At 52.1% G+C, this 16,269-nt stretch overlaps 3 protein-coding genes across 8 annotated transcripts in view; 1 reads left to right on the top strand and 2 right to left on the bottom strand.

Annotated features, from left to right (window-relative positions):
• Positions 1-1,782: 1,782 nt before the first annotated feature.
• AGPAT1 (1-acylglycerol-3-phosphate O-acyltransferase 1) lies at positions 1,783-9,685 on the top strand. 3 transcript variants are annotated; one of them, XM_023195875.1, is made up of 8 exons: positions 1,797-2,104; positions 5,976-6,083; positions 6,401-6,609; positions 6,835-6,968; positions 7,301-7,476; positions 7,641-7,736; positions 7,863-7,935; positions 8,449-9,685. In XM_023195875.1, the coding sequence occupies exons 3-8, from the start codon at positions 6,410-6,412 to the stop codon at positions 8,619-8,621; spliced, it is 852 nt and encodes a 283-aa protein (XP_023051643.1). In that variant the 5' UTR covers positions 1,797-2,104; positions 5,976-6,083; positions 6,401-6,409; the 3' UTR covers positions 8,622-9,685. The 3 variants fall into 3 exon arrangements, with proteins under 3 accessions (XP_023051642.1, XP_023051643.1, XP_023051644.1); XM_023195876.2 differs by lacking the exon at positions 1,797-2,104 and adding an exon at positions 4,022-5,307; XM_023195874.1 differs by lacking the exon at positions 5,976-6,083 and having other exon boundaries at positions 1,783-2,104.
• On the bottom strand, positions 9,617-13,311 carry EGFL8 (EGF like domain multiple 8). 2 transcript variants are annotated; one of them, XM_023195873.3, is made up of 9 exons: positions 13,229-13,311; positions 11,623-11,751; positions 11,272-11,394; positions 11,082-11,191; positions 10,887-10,982; positions 10,635-10,805; positions 10,463-10,542; positions 10,236-10,389; positions 9,617-9,981 (listed from the first exon to the last, which is right to left on the bottom strand). In XM_023195873.3, the coding sequence occupies exons 2-9, from the start codon at positions 11,721-11,723 to the stop codon at positions 9,935-9,937; spliced, it is 882 nt and encodes a 293-aa protein (XP_023051641.1). In that variant the 5' UTR covers positions 11,724-11,751; positions 13,229-13,311; the 3' UTR covers positions 9,617-9,934. The 2 variants fall into 2 exon arrangements, with proteins under 2 accessions (XP_023051641.1, XP_026303905.1); XM_026448120.2 differs by lacking the exon at positions 13,229-13,311 and having other exon boundaries at positions 11,623-12,151.
• PPT2 (palmitoyl-protein thioesterase 2) overlaps positions 12,948-16,269 on the bottom strand; it is a 16,144-nt gene continuing 12,822 nt past the window's right edge. Inside the window, exons 8-9 of one of the 3 annotated variants that reach the window (XM_026448118.2) lie at positions 15,231-15,285; positions 12,948-13,310 (exon numbers count right to left, since the gene is read on the bottom strand). In XM_026448118.2, coding sequence (XP_026303903.1) covers positions 13,134-13,310; positions 15,231-15,285 — 232 coding nt within the window. In that variant the 3' untranslated portion in view covers positions 12,948-13,133. Of the gene's footprint in view, positions 13,311-14,201; positions 15,048-15,230; positions 15,286-16,269 lie in introns of those variants that run through there. The other 2 variants (XM_026448119.2, XM_023195868.2) reach the window with 2 other exon arrangements.

The raw sequence follows: 16,269 nt of genomic DNA, 5'->3' as shown, positions 1-16,269 counted from the left end.
GAGGGAAAAAACACTAGGGTCGCAGGGTTCAAAATGGCTCCAACCTCCTTTGGTGACGTAGAGAGCAGAACGTGGGCCTGCCCCTCCCTTTTAGTTAAGGGAGCAGAACTGGGATTAGCCCGACGTTTGGATAGTGCGAACATCGATCTGCGGAGCTGGTGTTAACTCCTTCGGCTGGACGACTCAGCCCTCCCCACTTTAGGTGATTTACAGAGCAAAACTGAACTAAAGGCCCACTCCTTTCTTAATGCTGTACACAGAGTAGAACAGGATTGACTTAAACTCCGTTTTAAGCCTTCAGAGCAGAAAAGCTCTGGGATCACCCTCTTTGTGAGTGGTGCAGAAGGGGCAAGGCCCGCCCCTTTTAAGGAGACCCGCCCTTTCCTCATAATTTGCCCATCAGAAATAGGGTCTTCCTCCAGGGTTGGACCCCGGGGAGTTTGGGCCTTTCCTACAATCACTGACCCTCACTGTGACCAAAGGAGCAGAACTAGGTAACAGTCTTCCCACTACCAATCCTCTTCCCGAGGGCATGTACACTCATGCAGGGTAAAGGTGTGGCTAGAGGCGGGACCTTGATAAAAGATCCCATGTGACTCAAAAGTAAGGAAAGATGAGAAGTTAGCAGTTGCGTAAAGAAGGACTGGGGCAGATGAGGATTCAGGAAACTGGAGGTTTAAGATGTTGAGAGGGAAACGTGGAAATGAAGGAGAGTGAAGTGATGGAATGATCCTAGTACAGAGATAATGGGAGTGGAGGAAGAGAAGAGGGAGTGGAAAACTAGATACATGGCTACCAAATTAAGGAGGCACCCTCATTCCAGAGGAATCGGCATTCTTCCTCACTTTTTCTTTTTCTAGAAAGCACCCCTGACGCCCAATTTCCATTGGAAGAAAAGATGTACCCATATTGTATGTTGTGAGAAGGGGTTGTCTCAGCTTGGGCAAGTAAGGAGACTGATAGGAAGGAAGTAGGAAAGAAAAAGTGCAGAGGGAAAAGAGCATGGAAAAGGAAAGGGTCAGGGATGAGGCCAAAGAGATCTCTTTAAAGGCCAGAGAAGGCAGGTGGAGGGGGGAGCTGGACTGCTGGGAGATAGTGAGGGACAAAGGGCAAAGGAAACCAGACCAGAGGACTGGAGAGTGAGATGGAGTGAGATGGAGTCATGGAGAGAAAAAGAAGAGAGGTGAACTTAATGCTTGTCATATGATAGGTAGGTGTTTGATAAATGCTTAGAATTTATCTAAGCATTTAGATAATGGGGGACGGGAAGAGGGGTCCTTAAGAATAGTTGCGGGGGCCGGGCGCGGTGGCTCACGCCTGTAATCCGAGCTCTCAGGGAGGCAGAGGCGGGAGGATAGCTTGAGCCCAGGAGTTCGAGACCTGCCTGGGTAATATAGCGAGACCCCGTTCTCCACAAAAAGGAAAAAAAAAAAGACAAAATTTTAAAAAAAGGAATAGTTGCGGGGTATAAGCAGCAGATAACCGGAGTTGAGAAAAAAAGAGACCAAGTAAAAGTAGCAGTTAAAAGAGAGCTGATGGAGAATAAAGGAAGGAATGTGCCGAAGGAGGAATACAGCACCAGGGGATCCAGAACTCAAAGGGAGTTAGAGAAAAAAAAAGATGCAGCTGGAGCCAGAGATGGGGGCAAAGGCAGAGGGAGGGCCCGGCTGAGCTCTCCTGGGGCGGGGCTCGCAAGAGTACACTGGTAGACGTGGGGAGGAGATGCCTGAGTTTCTGGGAGACGATTGGCAAAACAGGCTGCCCATCACCGCCCTCCACTTCCTGGCCGGCCCCGGAAACCAGCAGGCGTTGGGGAGGGGTGGGGGGGGGAATAGCGGCAGCAGAAGCCCCAGCCCTCAGAAAGACAGCAGAAAGGGAGGGAGGGAGGGTGCTGGGGGGACAACCCCCCACCATTCCTACCGCTATGGGCCCAACCTCCCACTCCCACCTCCCCTCCATCGGCCGGGGCTAGGACACCCCCAAATCCCGTCGCCCCCTTGGCACCGACACCCCGACAGAGACAGAGACACAGCCATCCGCCACCACCGCTGCCGCAGCCTGGCTGGGGAGGGGGCCAGCCCCCCAGGCCCCCCACCCCACTGAGGTGTGGGCGGGAAAGGGATGGGAGGAGGAGGGAAGAGGGTGCTGAAAGCGACTAGGATGAGGGGAAGGGGAGAGATTGGGTCTGGGAGAGCCGACTGGGGGAGAGGGTTGCTGGGGAAAGGAGAGGGGCCGACTGGGAAGAGGGTTGCTGGGTATAGGAGAGGGAACCTGAGAGGGAGGAAGGATGGAAGAGACACGGGAGGGGGAGAAATGGAAACCCTTGTGAATTTGGGACTGGGAGTGTGCACAGGGAATCCTGGAGAGGGAATTCCCTACATCTTCCCCAATTCCTTTTCTTGCCCTTTGACCCCACATGACTCTTGCGGGGGTCATGAGGGGAGAAGGCCAGCAGAATTTGCCTCTTAGGAATACCCTTAGGCCCCTCTGTTTCCATCTAGGCACAGGACCTCTTGTTTCTCAGTGGCCTTCCACACTGCTGGACCCTTACACACAAATGCCTTATGGGAGCCATGTTTTCTACATTGAGTCTGTGTGCCTTTGACATGTTTAATGGCTTGTGTGCAACTAGGTTGTCCCAATGCTCTCCATAGGCTGTGTAGAAATGGTGTGTTATTTTCCATCAGAATTGCCCATTCTCCGTTCTTGTGTCCATGTCTCACATCCAGTTTTGACATGTTCAAGTACCGCATGTGTGTGAGTTTTCATATATTGCACCTGTTTTACAGTTTCCTGTACTTGCACGTTTTATATTTTGGCATGTTTATTTCAGCATGTGAAGGTTATGTACGTTATTTTGCTTTGGCTGACATGTCTGTGGTCCTACCATTTGCAGTAGTCTTCATGTGTGGGATCCCATGGCTTGGTTGAATAGCCTACACTCTCAACGTCTGACTCAGTTGGCCTGTTTGCTGTGTTTTCCCAGTCACAGTTCACAGAACACATGTGTATGCCCCTTTGCACGATACAGTGATGTAACAGGACCATAGAATGTGTGTTATAAATTTATCATCAGTGTATTTTATGAACCGTATGCTCATTAAATTTGGCCCTCCATTGCATTTCTAAATCTTTGGACTTTTGTTCTCCAGAGAGGGTCACTTAATATCAAGTATTAGAAAAGAAGGTAACTGGGTCTCCAGGTCTGCAAAGAACCATCCCTGCATGCCTTACCTTGGTGACCTCCCTGGCCCATACCTCTCTACACAAACATTATCTTTCCAGTGACTGTGTACAGTCTGTGTCCATGAACTCAATACATGTCACAGGGTCAATCCTGCTGTGAACCCCATCGTTGGTATTTATGGACATTATCTTCCATTCTTTTCACTGTTGGCACACATTTGATGAGAGCAGCATCTTTCCCTGTGGCATGTTGATCCCATTCTGTACATTTCTCTTGTGAGATGACCTCTTCTTGATTATTGTTACTCTGCCTTCATTATGGCCACGTATTGCATGTATCTATTCAGAGTCGGTTACCATTAGGCTTCATGTATTCGTTACTTTCTCAGTGACTTTTCTTTTAGTAGTCAGTACTACTCAAGAGGGTAACTGTCTAATTTGTGATCAGAACCGCCGTCTCTGTCATTAGTTGTGGCTCTGTGGGTGTGTATACAGCCTTAGAATCTGTTCAGAAAGTGTTTGTTGAGCACCTACTCCATCTCCTATTGTCCTGGTATTGGAGATAAGACAGAGTCCCTGTCCTTAAGCTGCTTACAGCCTAAGGAGGGAAACAAAAATGCCAGTCAACACAGAGTGTGTTGTCAAGATCAGTGGTTCTTAAATTCAAGCGCACATCAGACTCACCGGAGGGCTTGTTAAAATACAGATTGCTAACCAGCCACGATAGCTCACACCTGTAATCCCAACAGTTTGGAAGGCCGAGGCAGGAGGATCACCTGAGGTCAGGAGTTCAAAACCAGCCTGAGTGAGAAAAAGAAAAATAGATTGCTGGACCTAATGCCCAGAATTTCTGATTCAGTAGATCTGGGGTGAAGTCTAATAATTTGCATTTCTACACTTCAAGACCCACTGGTCAAGATAAAAGTGTAATGAAAGCACAGGCCTGGAGGGGTTCGGGCAGCCCTCCAAAAGGTGACACTGAGCTGTGTGAGGCAGGAAAAGATCCGGGCATTCCAGCCAAAGGGAACAGCATGTTCAAGGTGCGGAAGCGTGAAAGATCATGGTGTCCGAGGAACTGAAGTGAATCAGTTTGACTGGAACAAAAAGTTTTGTGAGGATGTGGTCGAAGATGTAAGCAGAAGTCAACTTGTCAAGAAGAACCTTTAGGCAAGAGAGGGAAATGCTCTGCATTTCAGAAAAATTTGTGTTAACAGAAAAATCTCTGTGGTTGCTACGTGGAAGATGGATTGGAAGGAGTTAGGAGCCTACTCCACATAGTTCAGGGGAGAAATGGTGCTGTTCTGAACTTGTAGGGGCAGTGGGATGGAGCAGCTCAGAAAGCCTACAGTATTCCAACTGACAGAGTCTCCTGTTTCCTCTATTGCCTGTTACCTTCTCACTTGGCAATAGGCTTACCTTTGAGCATAGCCCTTCCCGTCATGGGAAGACAGTGCCTGTGGCCTCAGTAGGAATGACAGGTATTTGCCTGTACACCCTTTTTGTGAATTGTTACCCTGCCCCCAACAGTGGGGCAGAGTGGAGGAAGGAGGAAGAACCTAGAACACAGGTTCTGTGTTCCTGCCCCTCTTCCTCTTGAGCCCTTTCCTCTCCCAGGGCAAGTGCTGTTATGTCCTCTTTACTCCCTGCCCTCCATTTTTCACTTGGTGAGGCCTTACTCACTGTACCTGCCCACGCAAAGTGTCACTAGAAGGAAGGGAAAGGGTGGTTGGATTCATTTGCCTGTGTGGAGGTAGGATTGGTCTTTTTAGCTATTCCAGGTATGTCCATAAGTCTCCCTAGGAATGGGGGAGCTGCCTGGGTGGAGAGGGATTTTTCTAGTTACGCATTTACATTCTTATATCTCACTGGGTGTAATTATAAATTTGTGTCTGTGTGTGAACATGTTAGTCTTTGTATGACTGTGTGTTGGCATTAGTGACATGAACTTTTAATCTTGCCATTTGGCCCCTGGGTATATGGCTGTGGGTGTTCTGTCACAATCACCATATATGCTGTGTGCTGTGTTCGTATATGTATATGCAGTACATACCAGTGTCAGCGTAACCGAGTGGTTAGGAACACAGGCGGCTTAGATTTAACTCAGGAGCTGTATGATCTCAGGTAAGTTATTTAGCCTCTCTGGGCCTATTTCCTATAAAATGTAAATAATAATAGTACTTTCTAGACTATTGTATGGATCATTTTAAGAGTTTAACTTAATGTATAGACCAGTGCTGTTCTACAGAAATATAATGCAAGCCACGTAAATAATTTTTTTATGGTAGCCACATTTTTACAAGGCAAAAAGAGTGAAATTAATTTTAGTAATATATTTTCTTGAATCTGATACATCTAAAAGATTATAATTTCTTTTCTCTCTTTTTTTTTTTTTTTTTTTTAAAGACAAAGTCTCACTCTGTTGCCCAGGCTGGAGTGCAATGGTGTGATCTGGGCTCACTGCAACCTCCACCTCCCGGGTTCAAGCAATTCTCCTGCCTCAGCCTCCCAAGTAGCTGGGATTACAGGCATGCGCCAACAGGCCTGGCTAATTTTTGTATTTTTAGTAGAGACGGGGTTTCACTATGTTGTTCAGGCTGGTCCTGAACTCCTGACCTCGTGATCCACCCGCCTCAGCCTCCCAAAGTGCTGGGATTACAGGCGTGAGCCACCGCGCCCGGCCCAAGATTATAATTTCAAAATATAGTCAGTATAAAAGATTAATAATGGGATATGTTACTTTTTGTTTTTTATTCAGTCTTTGAAATATGATGTGTATTTTACATTTCCAGCACACCTCAGTTCAGACTAGCTGCATTTCAAGTGCTCAGTAGCCACATGTAGATGGTGGCTACCTTCTTGGACGGCACAAGTATAGACCATTATAAGACCCTTACCAGGTACAAGTGTTAGCTATCATTCTTATTGTCATTTATTATGAGGTATCTGTGAGTTGTAGATGTCCATGTCTTATGTCTCTTGTCTGAATATATCTGGAGCCTTCGGGAAGAGGAATGGGAGAGCAGCCCTGAGCTCTGTCTCCACCACCCTCATCCTAGAGAGGCTTCCTGGGAAGGTTTCAATGGGAACCCTGCCCCAGCTTTTTTCTCTCGCCCTTGTCCTCATAGCACCAGTCCCCAACCCTGCCTTCTGTGCCTTGCCTACCCCACTGTCCTCCAGAAACCAGGCTGATTGTTCCTTGCCCCATCCCCTGCAGGTGGCCAGAATGGAGTTGTGGCCAGGGGCATGGATGCTGCTGCTGCTGCTCTTCCTGCTGCTGCTCTTCCTGCTGCCCACCCTGTGGTTCTGCAGCCCCAGTGCCAAGTACTTCTTCAAGATGGCCTTCTACAATGGCTGGATCCTCTTCCTGGCTGTGCTCGCCATCCCTGTGTGTGCTGTGCGAGGACGCAACGTTGAGAATATGAAGTGAGGGGCAAGGGGTCTTGGGCAATGAGGGAACCTAAGGGTACAAAGCAAGTAGTGGATTGGGGGAAGGGGGCATGGTGTGTGTAGAAAAGACAGAGAGACCAGAAACAGGGAATGGGGAGAGGACTGCAAAGGTGGTCAGAAAGACAGTAGGGTTGGGGGGAGCTGAGGCATGCAGATGGACATCAATGGATCCCACTGGGACCCCTTGCCGTGACCCCACAGGATCTTGCGTCTCATGCTGCTCCACATCAAATACCTGTACGGGATCCGAGTGGAGGTGCGAGGGGCTCACCACTTCCCTCCCTCACAGCCCTATGTTGTTGTCTCCAACCACCAGAGCTCCCTCGATCTGCTTGGTGAGACCCCACCACAGGGCACACCTCCCCCAGCCATGCCTCCCCTCCTGGAACTTTCCCTAGAATATCTTCTCCTTGAGATCCTCAATTCTCCTTCCTCTGGGACATTGCCCCTTTGTCTCCCTCTCAGGCCTTCATTCCCTGGGTAGAACTGCCCTCATAAGCAGGGTACATACACCTTTGGTCACCTTTTCCTTCACTTGGGGCTCCCCCTGCCTAGTCTCCTCCACCTCCAGTCCCTACCAGAGTGGGTGATGATCTGGGTGAGGTGGGTTGCTTTCTGTGACACTCTGCCTCCACCCCAATCCTCACCCACCCCCACCCTGTCCAAGGGATGATGGAAGTGCTGCCAGGCCGCTGTGTGCCCATTGCCAAGCGTGAGCTACTGTGGGCTGGTTCTGCCGGGCTGGCCTGCTGGCTGGCAGGAGTCATCTTCATCGACCGGAAGCGCACGGGGGATGCCATCAGTGTCATGTCTGAGGTCGCCCAGACCCTGCTCACCCAGGACGTGAGTCATCCTGGGGAAATGGAGGATTGGAGGGATAGAAAGTAGAACGGTTGTAAATAAACTGATATGCAGGGCCAATGGGCCTCAGAGGTCCCATTATAACATCACACCTACTCTGACTCCTCCATATGTGTTTGTCTTCCTTGACCTTCTTTCTCCCCCAGGTGAGGGTCTGGGTGTTTCCTGAGGGAACGAGAAACCACAACGGCTCCATGCTGCCCTTCAAACGTGGCGCCTTCCATCTTGCAGTGCAGGCCCAGGTGACTACTGCTCCCTGTTCTGCTACTCAGCTGCCCACCCCCACTATTCCCTCATCTCTGGGCGGGGGCTTATTGTAGGAGTCTCAGAAGAGAGCTGTGGACTGACCTGCTTTACTCCTTCCCCAGGTTCCCATTGTCCCCATAGTCATGTCCTCCTACCAAGACTTCTACTGCAAGAAGGAGCGCCGCTTCACCTCGGGTGAGGGCTTTGAGCAGTTCTGGGGTCAGGTGTGTCCAGAGAGGCTGGGAGGACATCCCTGTGAGGCAGGGGGATGATTCAGTGTCAGAGCCATGAGATGTCCACACGGTCATGTAGTTTAACCCCACAGCAGCCAATAAGTCTTTACCAAGCACCCACCATACCCTGCCAGGTGGGTAGCACTTGGTCCCACCAAGAGAGGCTGTTACTAATCTAGCAGGAAAGATAAGGCCTGTGTGCACAAAGCTGTAATGAATAACACTCATTCAGCAGTAAATGCCAAACCCAGAGGAGGGGGGCTGGAGGGGTGCTGAGGAGACGTCTGGACTGCGGATTGGAGAAGGCTTTGTATAGAAGGGCCTCAGAAGTGGCAGCTGGCAAGCCCAGGGATGGTTGTCCAGGGTTGGGGGAAGAGAACTGAAAGGTTGAGGAAGAGTATCACTCAGAAGCTGGGCCCCACCTGTGGGCAAAGACCTGGGTGGACAGGCCATGATGGTGCTCCCCTTGCCCCAGGACAATGTCAGGTGCGGGTGCTGCCCCCAGTGCCCACAGAAGGGCTGACACCAGATGACGTCCCAGCTCTGGCTGACAGAGTCCGGCACTCCATGCTCACTGTTTTCCGGGAAATCTCCACCGATGGCCGGGGTGGTGGTGACTATCTGAAGAAGCCTGGCGGGGGTGGGTGAACCCTGGCTCTGACCTCTCCTGCCATCTGTCCCCATCTTCTCCCCCACACCTACCCACCCCGTGGGCCCTGAGGCAGGGCCACGCCTTCTTCCTTGTCTCCCCTCTCCCCACTTATTCTCCTCTTTGGAATCTTCAACTTCTGAAGTGAATGTGGATACAGCGCCACTCCTGCCCCCTCTTGGCCCCATCCCTGGACTCCTGCCTCGGTGCAGTCTCCACTCTTGACCCCACCTCCTACTGTCTTGTCTGTGGGACAGTTGCCTCCCCCTCATCTCCAGTGACTCAGCCTGCACAAGGGTGGGGAACATTCCATCCCCAGTGGAGTCTCTTCCTGTGTGGTCTTCTCTCCCCCTCTACTCCACATTGGCCAGTGGACTCATCTATTCTGTGGAACAATTCTCCCCCACCCCAAAGTCCATGGATTCAATGGACTCATCCATGTGAGGAGGACTTCTCGCCCTGTGGCCGGAAGCTGATACCTGGAGCAGTCCTCCCAGGCTCATCCTGGGAGCTTTCCTCAACACCTTCACCTTCCCTCCCAGTGTAGCCTCCCGTCAGTGGGGGCTGGACCCTTCTAATTCAGAGGTCTCATGCTGCCCTTGCTCAGATGCCCAGGGTTGTGTACCCTCTGGGATACCAGTTCAGTCTCCACATTTCTGGTTTTCTTTGTCCCCATGGTACAGTTCTTCAGTGGACCTGACCCCACTCAGCCCCCTGCAGCCCTGCTGCACCATTTCACCAGACACAAGGGGAAGAAGCAGACATCAGGTGCTGCGCTCACTTCTGCCCCCTGGGGAGTTGGGGAAAGGAACGAACCCTGGCTGGAGGGGATAAGAGAGCTTTTAATTTATTTCTTTTTCTGTTGAGGCTTCCCCTTCTCTGAGCCAGTTTTCATTTCTTCCCGGTGGCATTAGCCACTCCCTGCCTCTCGCTCCAGACCTGTTCCCACAACTGGGGAGGTAGGCTGGGAGCAAAAGGAGAGGGTGGGACCCAGTTTTGCGTGGTTGGTTTTTATTAATTATCTGGATAACAGCAAAAAACTGAAAATAAAGAGAGAGAAAGATCTGGGTGCTTGGTGGTTGCATTTGTTAAGGAATCGAAGAAGCAGTTCTTGCCCAGGCAACCTGCCCCCAGCCAGAAGACTCAGGGATGGGCCAAGAACACAGGCCTCCCCCTTTCTTCAGCTCTCTGAAGTTTCCATTGTTCATTGCTCTTTGGTGGTTGATAGCCTTATCTGCAGCTCACAGTCGGCCAATCCCAGAGGATTAGTGGGTCTGGCTTCTGTATAAATTAGGGGTGCTGTAGAGGCTTCTTATCGATGATTGAGGCCAGGGCCCAGGCTGTTGTCCTCACAGGAGCCTGGTTAATGACATGGCAGACACAGTGGCTATGGTCAGCCTGGAGTGGACTACACTGCCACTCTCACCAAACAGTAAGTGAAACTATGGGGCTGGGGACAGGATTTCAGAAGAGAACGATGGTGAAGTGGAGAAGCATGAGGACAGTGAATGTTGGAGAGGGGGCTTGGAGAAAAGAGGGCGTGCTTGAATGGGGAGGGGGCTTGGAGAAAGTTGGGGAATAGAAGTCAAGGTGGGAGGAATGTGAGGACTCACAGGCACCTAGCCTCTCCTCCAGCAGCAGCACCTGGTCGCTGAGAGATTCGATGCGGTCACCCCGGCCCCACAGCTCAGCCACCTGTTCTGGCTGCAGCTCTTCAGGCGGCATGGGCAGCACCGCTCGGACCCAGGCCCCAGCCTGACTGGCCCACTACAAAGGAAGAGATGCCTCAGGGTATTGATAGTGACGTCTGGCCTCGCCCCACCCAGCAGGCTTAGCTTACCTGCTCCAGCCGCTCCAGGCGCCCTCGCAGCTGGCGAATCTCCTGCTTCAGAGCGCGCTCGTCTTTTTCCGCCTCCCGAACTAGGGACAAAGAAGGCCAAGAACATAACCACTGCCCAAGTCTGGACGCCTGTCCCGGGTCCCCCCGGTGGCCTGTATTCCTGCCCGCTCACCGGCCACGCTGAGTATGCTGGCACTGGTTGGGGGTTCTGGGGACCCCTCCGTGCAGGTGCGCCCGTCCAGGCCTAGCACTAGGTCGTGCGGGCAGCCGCAGGTGAAGCTGCCTGCCGTGTTAAGACAACGGTGCGAGCAGAGGGTGATGCCGGTTCTACATTCATCCACGTCTAGTTACCGAAAAGAGGAAGGGGCTGAGAGAGGGGGCGGGGGAAAGTGCCAGAATAGGTGGGGAGGACAAGCTGACTCACCCACATGACAGTGCTTCCCTCCCCAGCCGGGGGCGCACTCGCACTGGTCAGGCCTAACGCAGACGCCTCCGTTCTGGCAAGGCTTGGCGCAGATGGCTGCAGACAGAGAAGTGGAGTTCAGTCTCGAACCGATGACCCAGCTCCCCAGCTCCGTGGGGCGTGCCTCCCCGCAAGGCCTGGAAGACCCAGCCTCACCTTCACAGGTGAGCGCCCCTGGGTGCCGCTTCTTCCAGCCCTGGCAGCACACTGCATGGGTCTGCTGCACCTCCCGCCTCACCTCCCGCCACGTAACGCGGTACGTGGTCCTGGAACACAGCGCCTGGCTCAGGACCCTGAGTACGGGTCCCAGTCGGGGTTCTTGGGGTCCCATCTCCCCATCCCTCACCTGTAGGTGCTGCAGATGCGCCTCCCAGCGCACAAGGTCAGGTAGGGCTTGTACACTGGTTGGCTGTAGGACTCGTTATAGCGGAGCGGAACCACCAGTGTCTGCTTGGAGCAGACTCCCTGACTGCCTCCATGCCAGAGGATGAGGTGGGAGAGATTGAGTAGGCCAGGCCCTGGGAAGCCAGGAGTCCCACTTCCCTCAAGAGGCTACTGAGGCCCCGCTCTCCCTCCAGATGACAGCCTCTCACCCCCATTCTAAACTTTCAGTTAAGTTTTGCCTCCTGTCAAGCCCCATCCCCAACAGAAGGCTCCCGATAAGAGCTCACCCCGGTCCCACCCCCTCTGTTGTCACCTCTCTCTGAGGAATCCACCCTTGGTCCCCTCGCCTGATATCAGTAGCAGGAGGAAGGAGAATCCGCCTAAGAGAGTCCACAGCTCAGCCCTGGACCCCATGATTCTCTTTGATGCTGGACCCTACAGGCTGCAGGCAAGAAAAGGTTAATGGATGTCCGTCCCTCTCCTATTAATTTCTCCAGCACTAGTCCCTCCAAGGGCACTCTGCAGGTGCCCTCTAAGGGAGTCAGGACATTCATTTTTACATATTAGCCACCAGAACTGCCTACACCTGTGTGTACAACCCAACGCTATCCTATCCTTAGCATATCATGATCCATTCAGCATCATAAAAGCTCACACCCCAGCACACTCCCTCCACCTCCCCTCTAACCTACTTCTAATCCCCTCTGCACAACCTGAAGGGACACACAGTCAACCCTCCCCTTATGACCCTACTGTCTTTTTTTTTTTTAAGGAGTTTTGCTTTTATTGCCCAGGCTGGAGTGCAATGGCACAATCTCGGCTCACCACAACCTCTGCCTCCCAGGTTCAAGTGATTCTCCTGCCTCAGCCTCCTAAGTATCTGGGTTTACAGGCATGCGCCACCACGCCTGGCAAATTTTTTTTTTTTTTTTGAGACAGGTCTTGCTCTGTCGCCCAGGCTGGAGGGCAGTGGCATGATCTCGGCTCACTGCAAGCTCTGCCTCCTGCGTTTATGCCACTCTCCTGCCTCCGCCTCCCGAGTAGCTGGGACTACAGGCACCTGCCACCATGCCCAGCTTTTTTTATTATTATTGTTTTTAGTAGAGACGGGGTTTCACCATGTTAGCCAGGATGGTTTCAATCTCCTGACCTTGTGATCCTGTTTTATTTATTTTTTTGTTTTCTTTTGTTTTTTTTTCTTTAGTAGAGACACGGTTTCTCCATGTTGGTCATGCTGGTCTTGAACTCCTGACCTCAGGTGATCTGCCCGCCTCAGCCTCCCAAAGTGCTGGGATTACAGATATGAGCCACCATGCACAGCCGACCCTTCTGTCTTTAACATGCCCTCTTATAACTTTATACCTTCAAAACTCTCACTGACCAGGCATAGTGGCTCATGCCTGTAATCCCAGCACTTTGGGAGGCCGAGACGGGTGGATCACAAGGTCAGGAGTTCGAGATCAGCCTGGCCAAGATGGTGAAACCCCATCTCTACTAAAAATACAAAAAATTAGCTGGGCGTGGTGTTGGGTGCCTGTAATCCCAGCTACTTGGGAGGCTGAGGCAGGAGAATCACTTGAACCGGGGAGGCAGAGGTTGCAGTGAACCAAGATCGTGCCACTGTACTCTAGCCTGGGTGACAGAACAAAACTCCGTCTCAAAAAAAAACAAAAAACAAAAAAAGCCTAGCTATATACCCTCACACCATACACATAAACCAAGCACCTGGAAACTCCACACCTTTCACACACTGCTACTCCCCTCACACACCCACACCATCACATACGCCCTAAATGCACATCCCTTGCTCCAACAAAATACCCCTCAACTCATGCCCACCCTAAGTCTCTGAGTAAACCCCACTCTTTCCCCATTGAAATTCTCTCCCCACCTGCCTTCCTCTCTTTCTCCATTCCCACCTGGCTTCTCCTTTCTCCTGGGAGGCTTCAGGCAGACCAGCCTCAGCAGAAGCAGCTCAGACTGGTGGGTGGGCCTGGCAGGCTAAGAAGGAGAGGAGGGGCTGGGCCAGAGAGTCCTCCCATTCCTGCCCCCTCCCACAAGCCTCCTCCTTAGCTCCAGCAGGGTCAGCTCAGTAGGGTCAAGTCCCACCACCCTCATCCCCACCCCAGCAAAGGGCTCCCTAGAAGTATCTTTCCAACCCTCTGAGGCTCCTATTTCTGGACTCCCCAAATCAGAAGCTACGCGCTCTGTAACACCACCAGTACCACATTCAACCCAACACAGACTAGGGGAGAGTTAGGGGGCAGAGAAACAGCTGCAGGGAACAAAGCAGGTCAGGTTATGGGAGAAAAAGCAAGATCAGCTGAGGAAAGCTAGAAGGGCAAGTCATCACAAAGGGCCAGGGGGGGCAGCCCAGGGCACCAAGGGGAAAACTGCCCCCCTCTCTTGAGGACATTTGTTAGGGCTTAGGGGGAGCAGAATTGAGTCAGCCACCACCCCCCATGCCAGAGCAGACAGGGCCCTATTGTCTCAGCCAAAATTCCTTCTTTCAAGGAAGAGGAGGCTCATTGTCCAGCCCTACACCCAGCTCTGGCCCACAAAGCTCAAAAGGGGCACAAAAAATGCCCACCCTGACCCTCTGCCCCCTCGTCTAGCCTGGGGGTGGCAGGCGCATTCCACCCATGAGGCCCAAACCACTGGAGCCCTGAGCTTAACCCCCCAGTCTTGGGGACTGGGAGAGGAAAAGAATTGTCTTCAGCAGGAAAGAACCCACAGAGAATCAGGAACCCACAAAGAATGGGCATTGAGAGAGAGCGGAAACACCAAGGGGGTCCCCACCCTAAACCAGGCATCTGGGCACCCAAGCCTCAGGCTCCATCCCCACCCTCCTTGGGGAGCCAGGTCCCCTCCACCTGGAAATGAGCCACGTCACACTGAGGAAATGGAACTTTATTTCCATAAATACAGGGGTAACACCCATTCAAGGGTAGTTAAAAGAGGGCCTGGGGCCTCAAAGAAACTGGGCTCTCCCAGGGGGGTACTCCAACACTGATCATAGGGACTGGGGGATCCCCAAACCTGAGATGGGCCTCATAGGCCACAGATATTCCCCAACACTGACACTTCAAAAATGGAACTGTCCCCATAGGGGAGCCTCAGAACCCCACTCTCATGGGTAGTCTCTCTTAGGGGTTAGGAGGGCTGATGACAGGGGACTTCAGAGAAAAAAGGGAACATGGGGAGAAGAGAAGCTAAAAATGTCCTGAGTGGCCTGGAAGGAGACCCCTGTGGTGGGCAGGGGGTGGGTTCTCCTCCCATACAGCCAGATACGGAAGAGCAGCAGCAGCAACAGCAGCCACAAGTTAAAAACATGGTTTCTCACTTCCCAACTTCGGCCTTGAGAGAAAGGGAGAGCACGGAGCAATCCCCCAAATGAGAAGACATGAGGTAGGGGAGGCCTGGACTTGTCATTCACAGAGGAGCAGAGGAAGGGGGTTCTGGGAGGCCAGGTTGGTGGGGGATAATATGGGAGCAATGAGGTGGTCACAGGCACACCAAAGCCTGACATCTGCTTTCCAAGGCCATCACTTGGTCTCTGGACTGAGGAGTTCCTGGGGACCCCTGAATATATCCTCAGGAGAGCCAAGGTTCAATGCAGGTCTCATAAAGGGTACGGTTGGAGTGCCAGGCTGTGTGGGAGATCCCGGCCATCGGACACCTCACTATGGCCCCCCGCGCCAATAGAGTCTTCAACCCAAAAGAATCCCGCAGATAAACCTTCAAGGTGGTCGAAGGGGCATGGAAGCATGGAAGAGAGACACAAGGAGAGACAAAGTGAGTTACTGCTGGGATCCTGGACCTCCTCCCCATAGGGTGAACCCTTCAGCTCAGGAGTCACAGAGAGGGCTCTGGAATAAGGTGGGACAGTGGATGGAACGGAAGTAATCCCAGGGGGCTCACCAGTTGCTCCTCCATCTCCAGGACCGTCTCATTTGCATCATAGAAACCAAAGAAGCTACAAAGAGATTTGTGGGGAGGTTATCAGAAGAGCTGGAGAAAATCCGGCTGGGCTCAGTGGCACATGCCTGTAATCGCAGTACTTTGGGAAGCCAAGGCAGGCAAATTACCTGAGGCCAGGAGTTCAAGACCAGCCTGTCCAACATGGTGAAACCCCATCTCTACTAAAAATACAAAAATTAGCTGGGCATGGTGGCAGGTGCCTGTAATCCCAGCTACCCAAGAAGCTGAGGCAGGATAATTACTTGAACCCAGGAGGTGGAGGTCTTAGTAAGTCAAGATCAAGCCACTGCACTCCAGCCTGGGTGACAGAGTGGGACCCCCGTCTCAAAAAGGAAAGGAAAGGAAAAAGGAAAGGAAAAAGTAAAAAAAAAAAAAAAGGAAGAAATCAAGGTGGGCCAAGGTCCCAAAGGAACTCAAGGCCTACTGGGGAGACAGGCAGCAAGGGAGGACACTCAAAAATATCTCACTGGATATAATGTATCTCATGAGGTGATACACTGAAGATACAACCTCACTTCTGTAGAAACCCCATCAAAAATGCATTACTGGCCAGGCGAGGTGGCTCACACCTGTTATCCTAGCACTTCGGGAGGTCAAGGCCGGCAGATCACCTGAGGTTGGGAGTTCAAGACCAGCCTGGCCAACATGGTGAAACCCCATCTCTACTAAAAATACAAAATTAGTTGAGCATGGTGGTTCAAACCTGTAATCCTAGCACTTTGGGAGGCCGAGGAGGGTGGATCACCTGAGGTCAGGAATTCGAGACCAGCCTGGCCAACATGGAGAAACCCTGTCTCTACTAAAAATACAGAATTAGCTGGGCGTGGTGGCGGGCGCCTGTAATCCCAGTCACTCGGGAGGCAGAGGCAGGAGAATTGCTTGATTCTGGGAGGCGGAGGTTGCAGTGAGCCCGGATTGCGCCACTGCACTCCTGCCTGGATGACAGAGTTAGACTCCATCTCAAAAAAAAAAAAAAAAA

Source organism: Piliocolobus tephrosceles, chromosome 5 (assembly GCF_002776525.5).
Source record: "Piliocolobus tephrosceles isolate RC106 chromosome 5, ASM277652v3, whole genome shotgun sequence".
In the NCBI taxonomy this organism is placed as follows: Eukaryota; Metazoa; Chordata; class Mammalia; order Primates; family Cercopithecidae; genus Piliocolobus; species Piliocolobus tephrosceles.
This window is presented reverse-complemented; position numbering and strand designations above follow the sequence as displayed.

What these genes read in the sequence shown, in the direction of transcription:
- AGPAT1 (XM_023195874.1), top strand. Translation starts at nt 6,410, where the DNA reads ATGGAGTTGTGGCCAGGGGCATGGATGCTGCTGCTGCTGCTCTTCCTG. An exon ending in CGCAACGTTGAGAATATGAA is followed by an intron (nt 6,610 to 6,834) that starts GTGAGGGGCAAG and finishes GTGACCCCACAG; the next exon opens with GATCTTGCGTCTCATGCTGC. An exon ending in AGACCCTGCTCACCCAGGAC is followed by an intron (nt 7,477 to 7,640) that starts GTGAGTCATCCT and finishes TTTCTCCCCCAG; the next exon opens with GTGAGGGTCTGGGTGTTTCC.
- EGFL8 (XM_023195873.3), bottom strand. Translation starts at nt 11,723, where the DNA reads ATGGGGTCCAGGGCTGAGCTGTGGACTCTCTTAGGCGGATTCTCCTTC. An exon ending in GGTGGATTCCTCAGAGAGAG is followed by an intron (nt 11,395 to 11,622) that starts GTGACAACAGAG and finishes GCATGGAGGCAG; the next exon opens with TCAGGGAGTCTGCTCCAAGC. An exon ending in AGGGGCGCTCACCTGTGAAG is followed by an intron (nt 10,983 to 11,081) that starts GTGAGGCTGGGT and finishes CTCTGTCTGCAG; the next exon opens with CCATCTGCGCCAAGCCTTGC.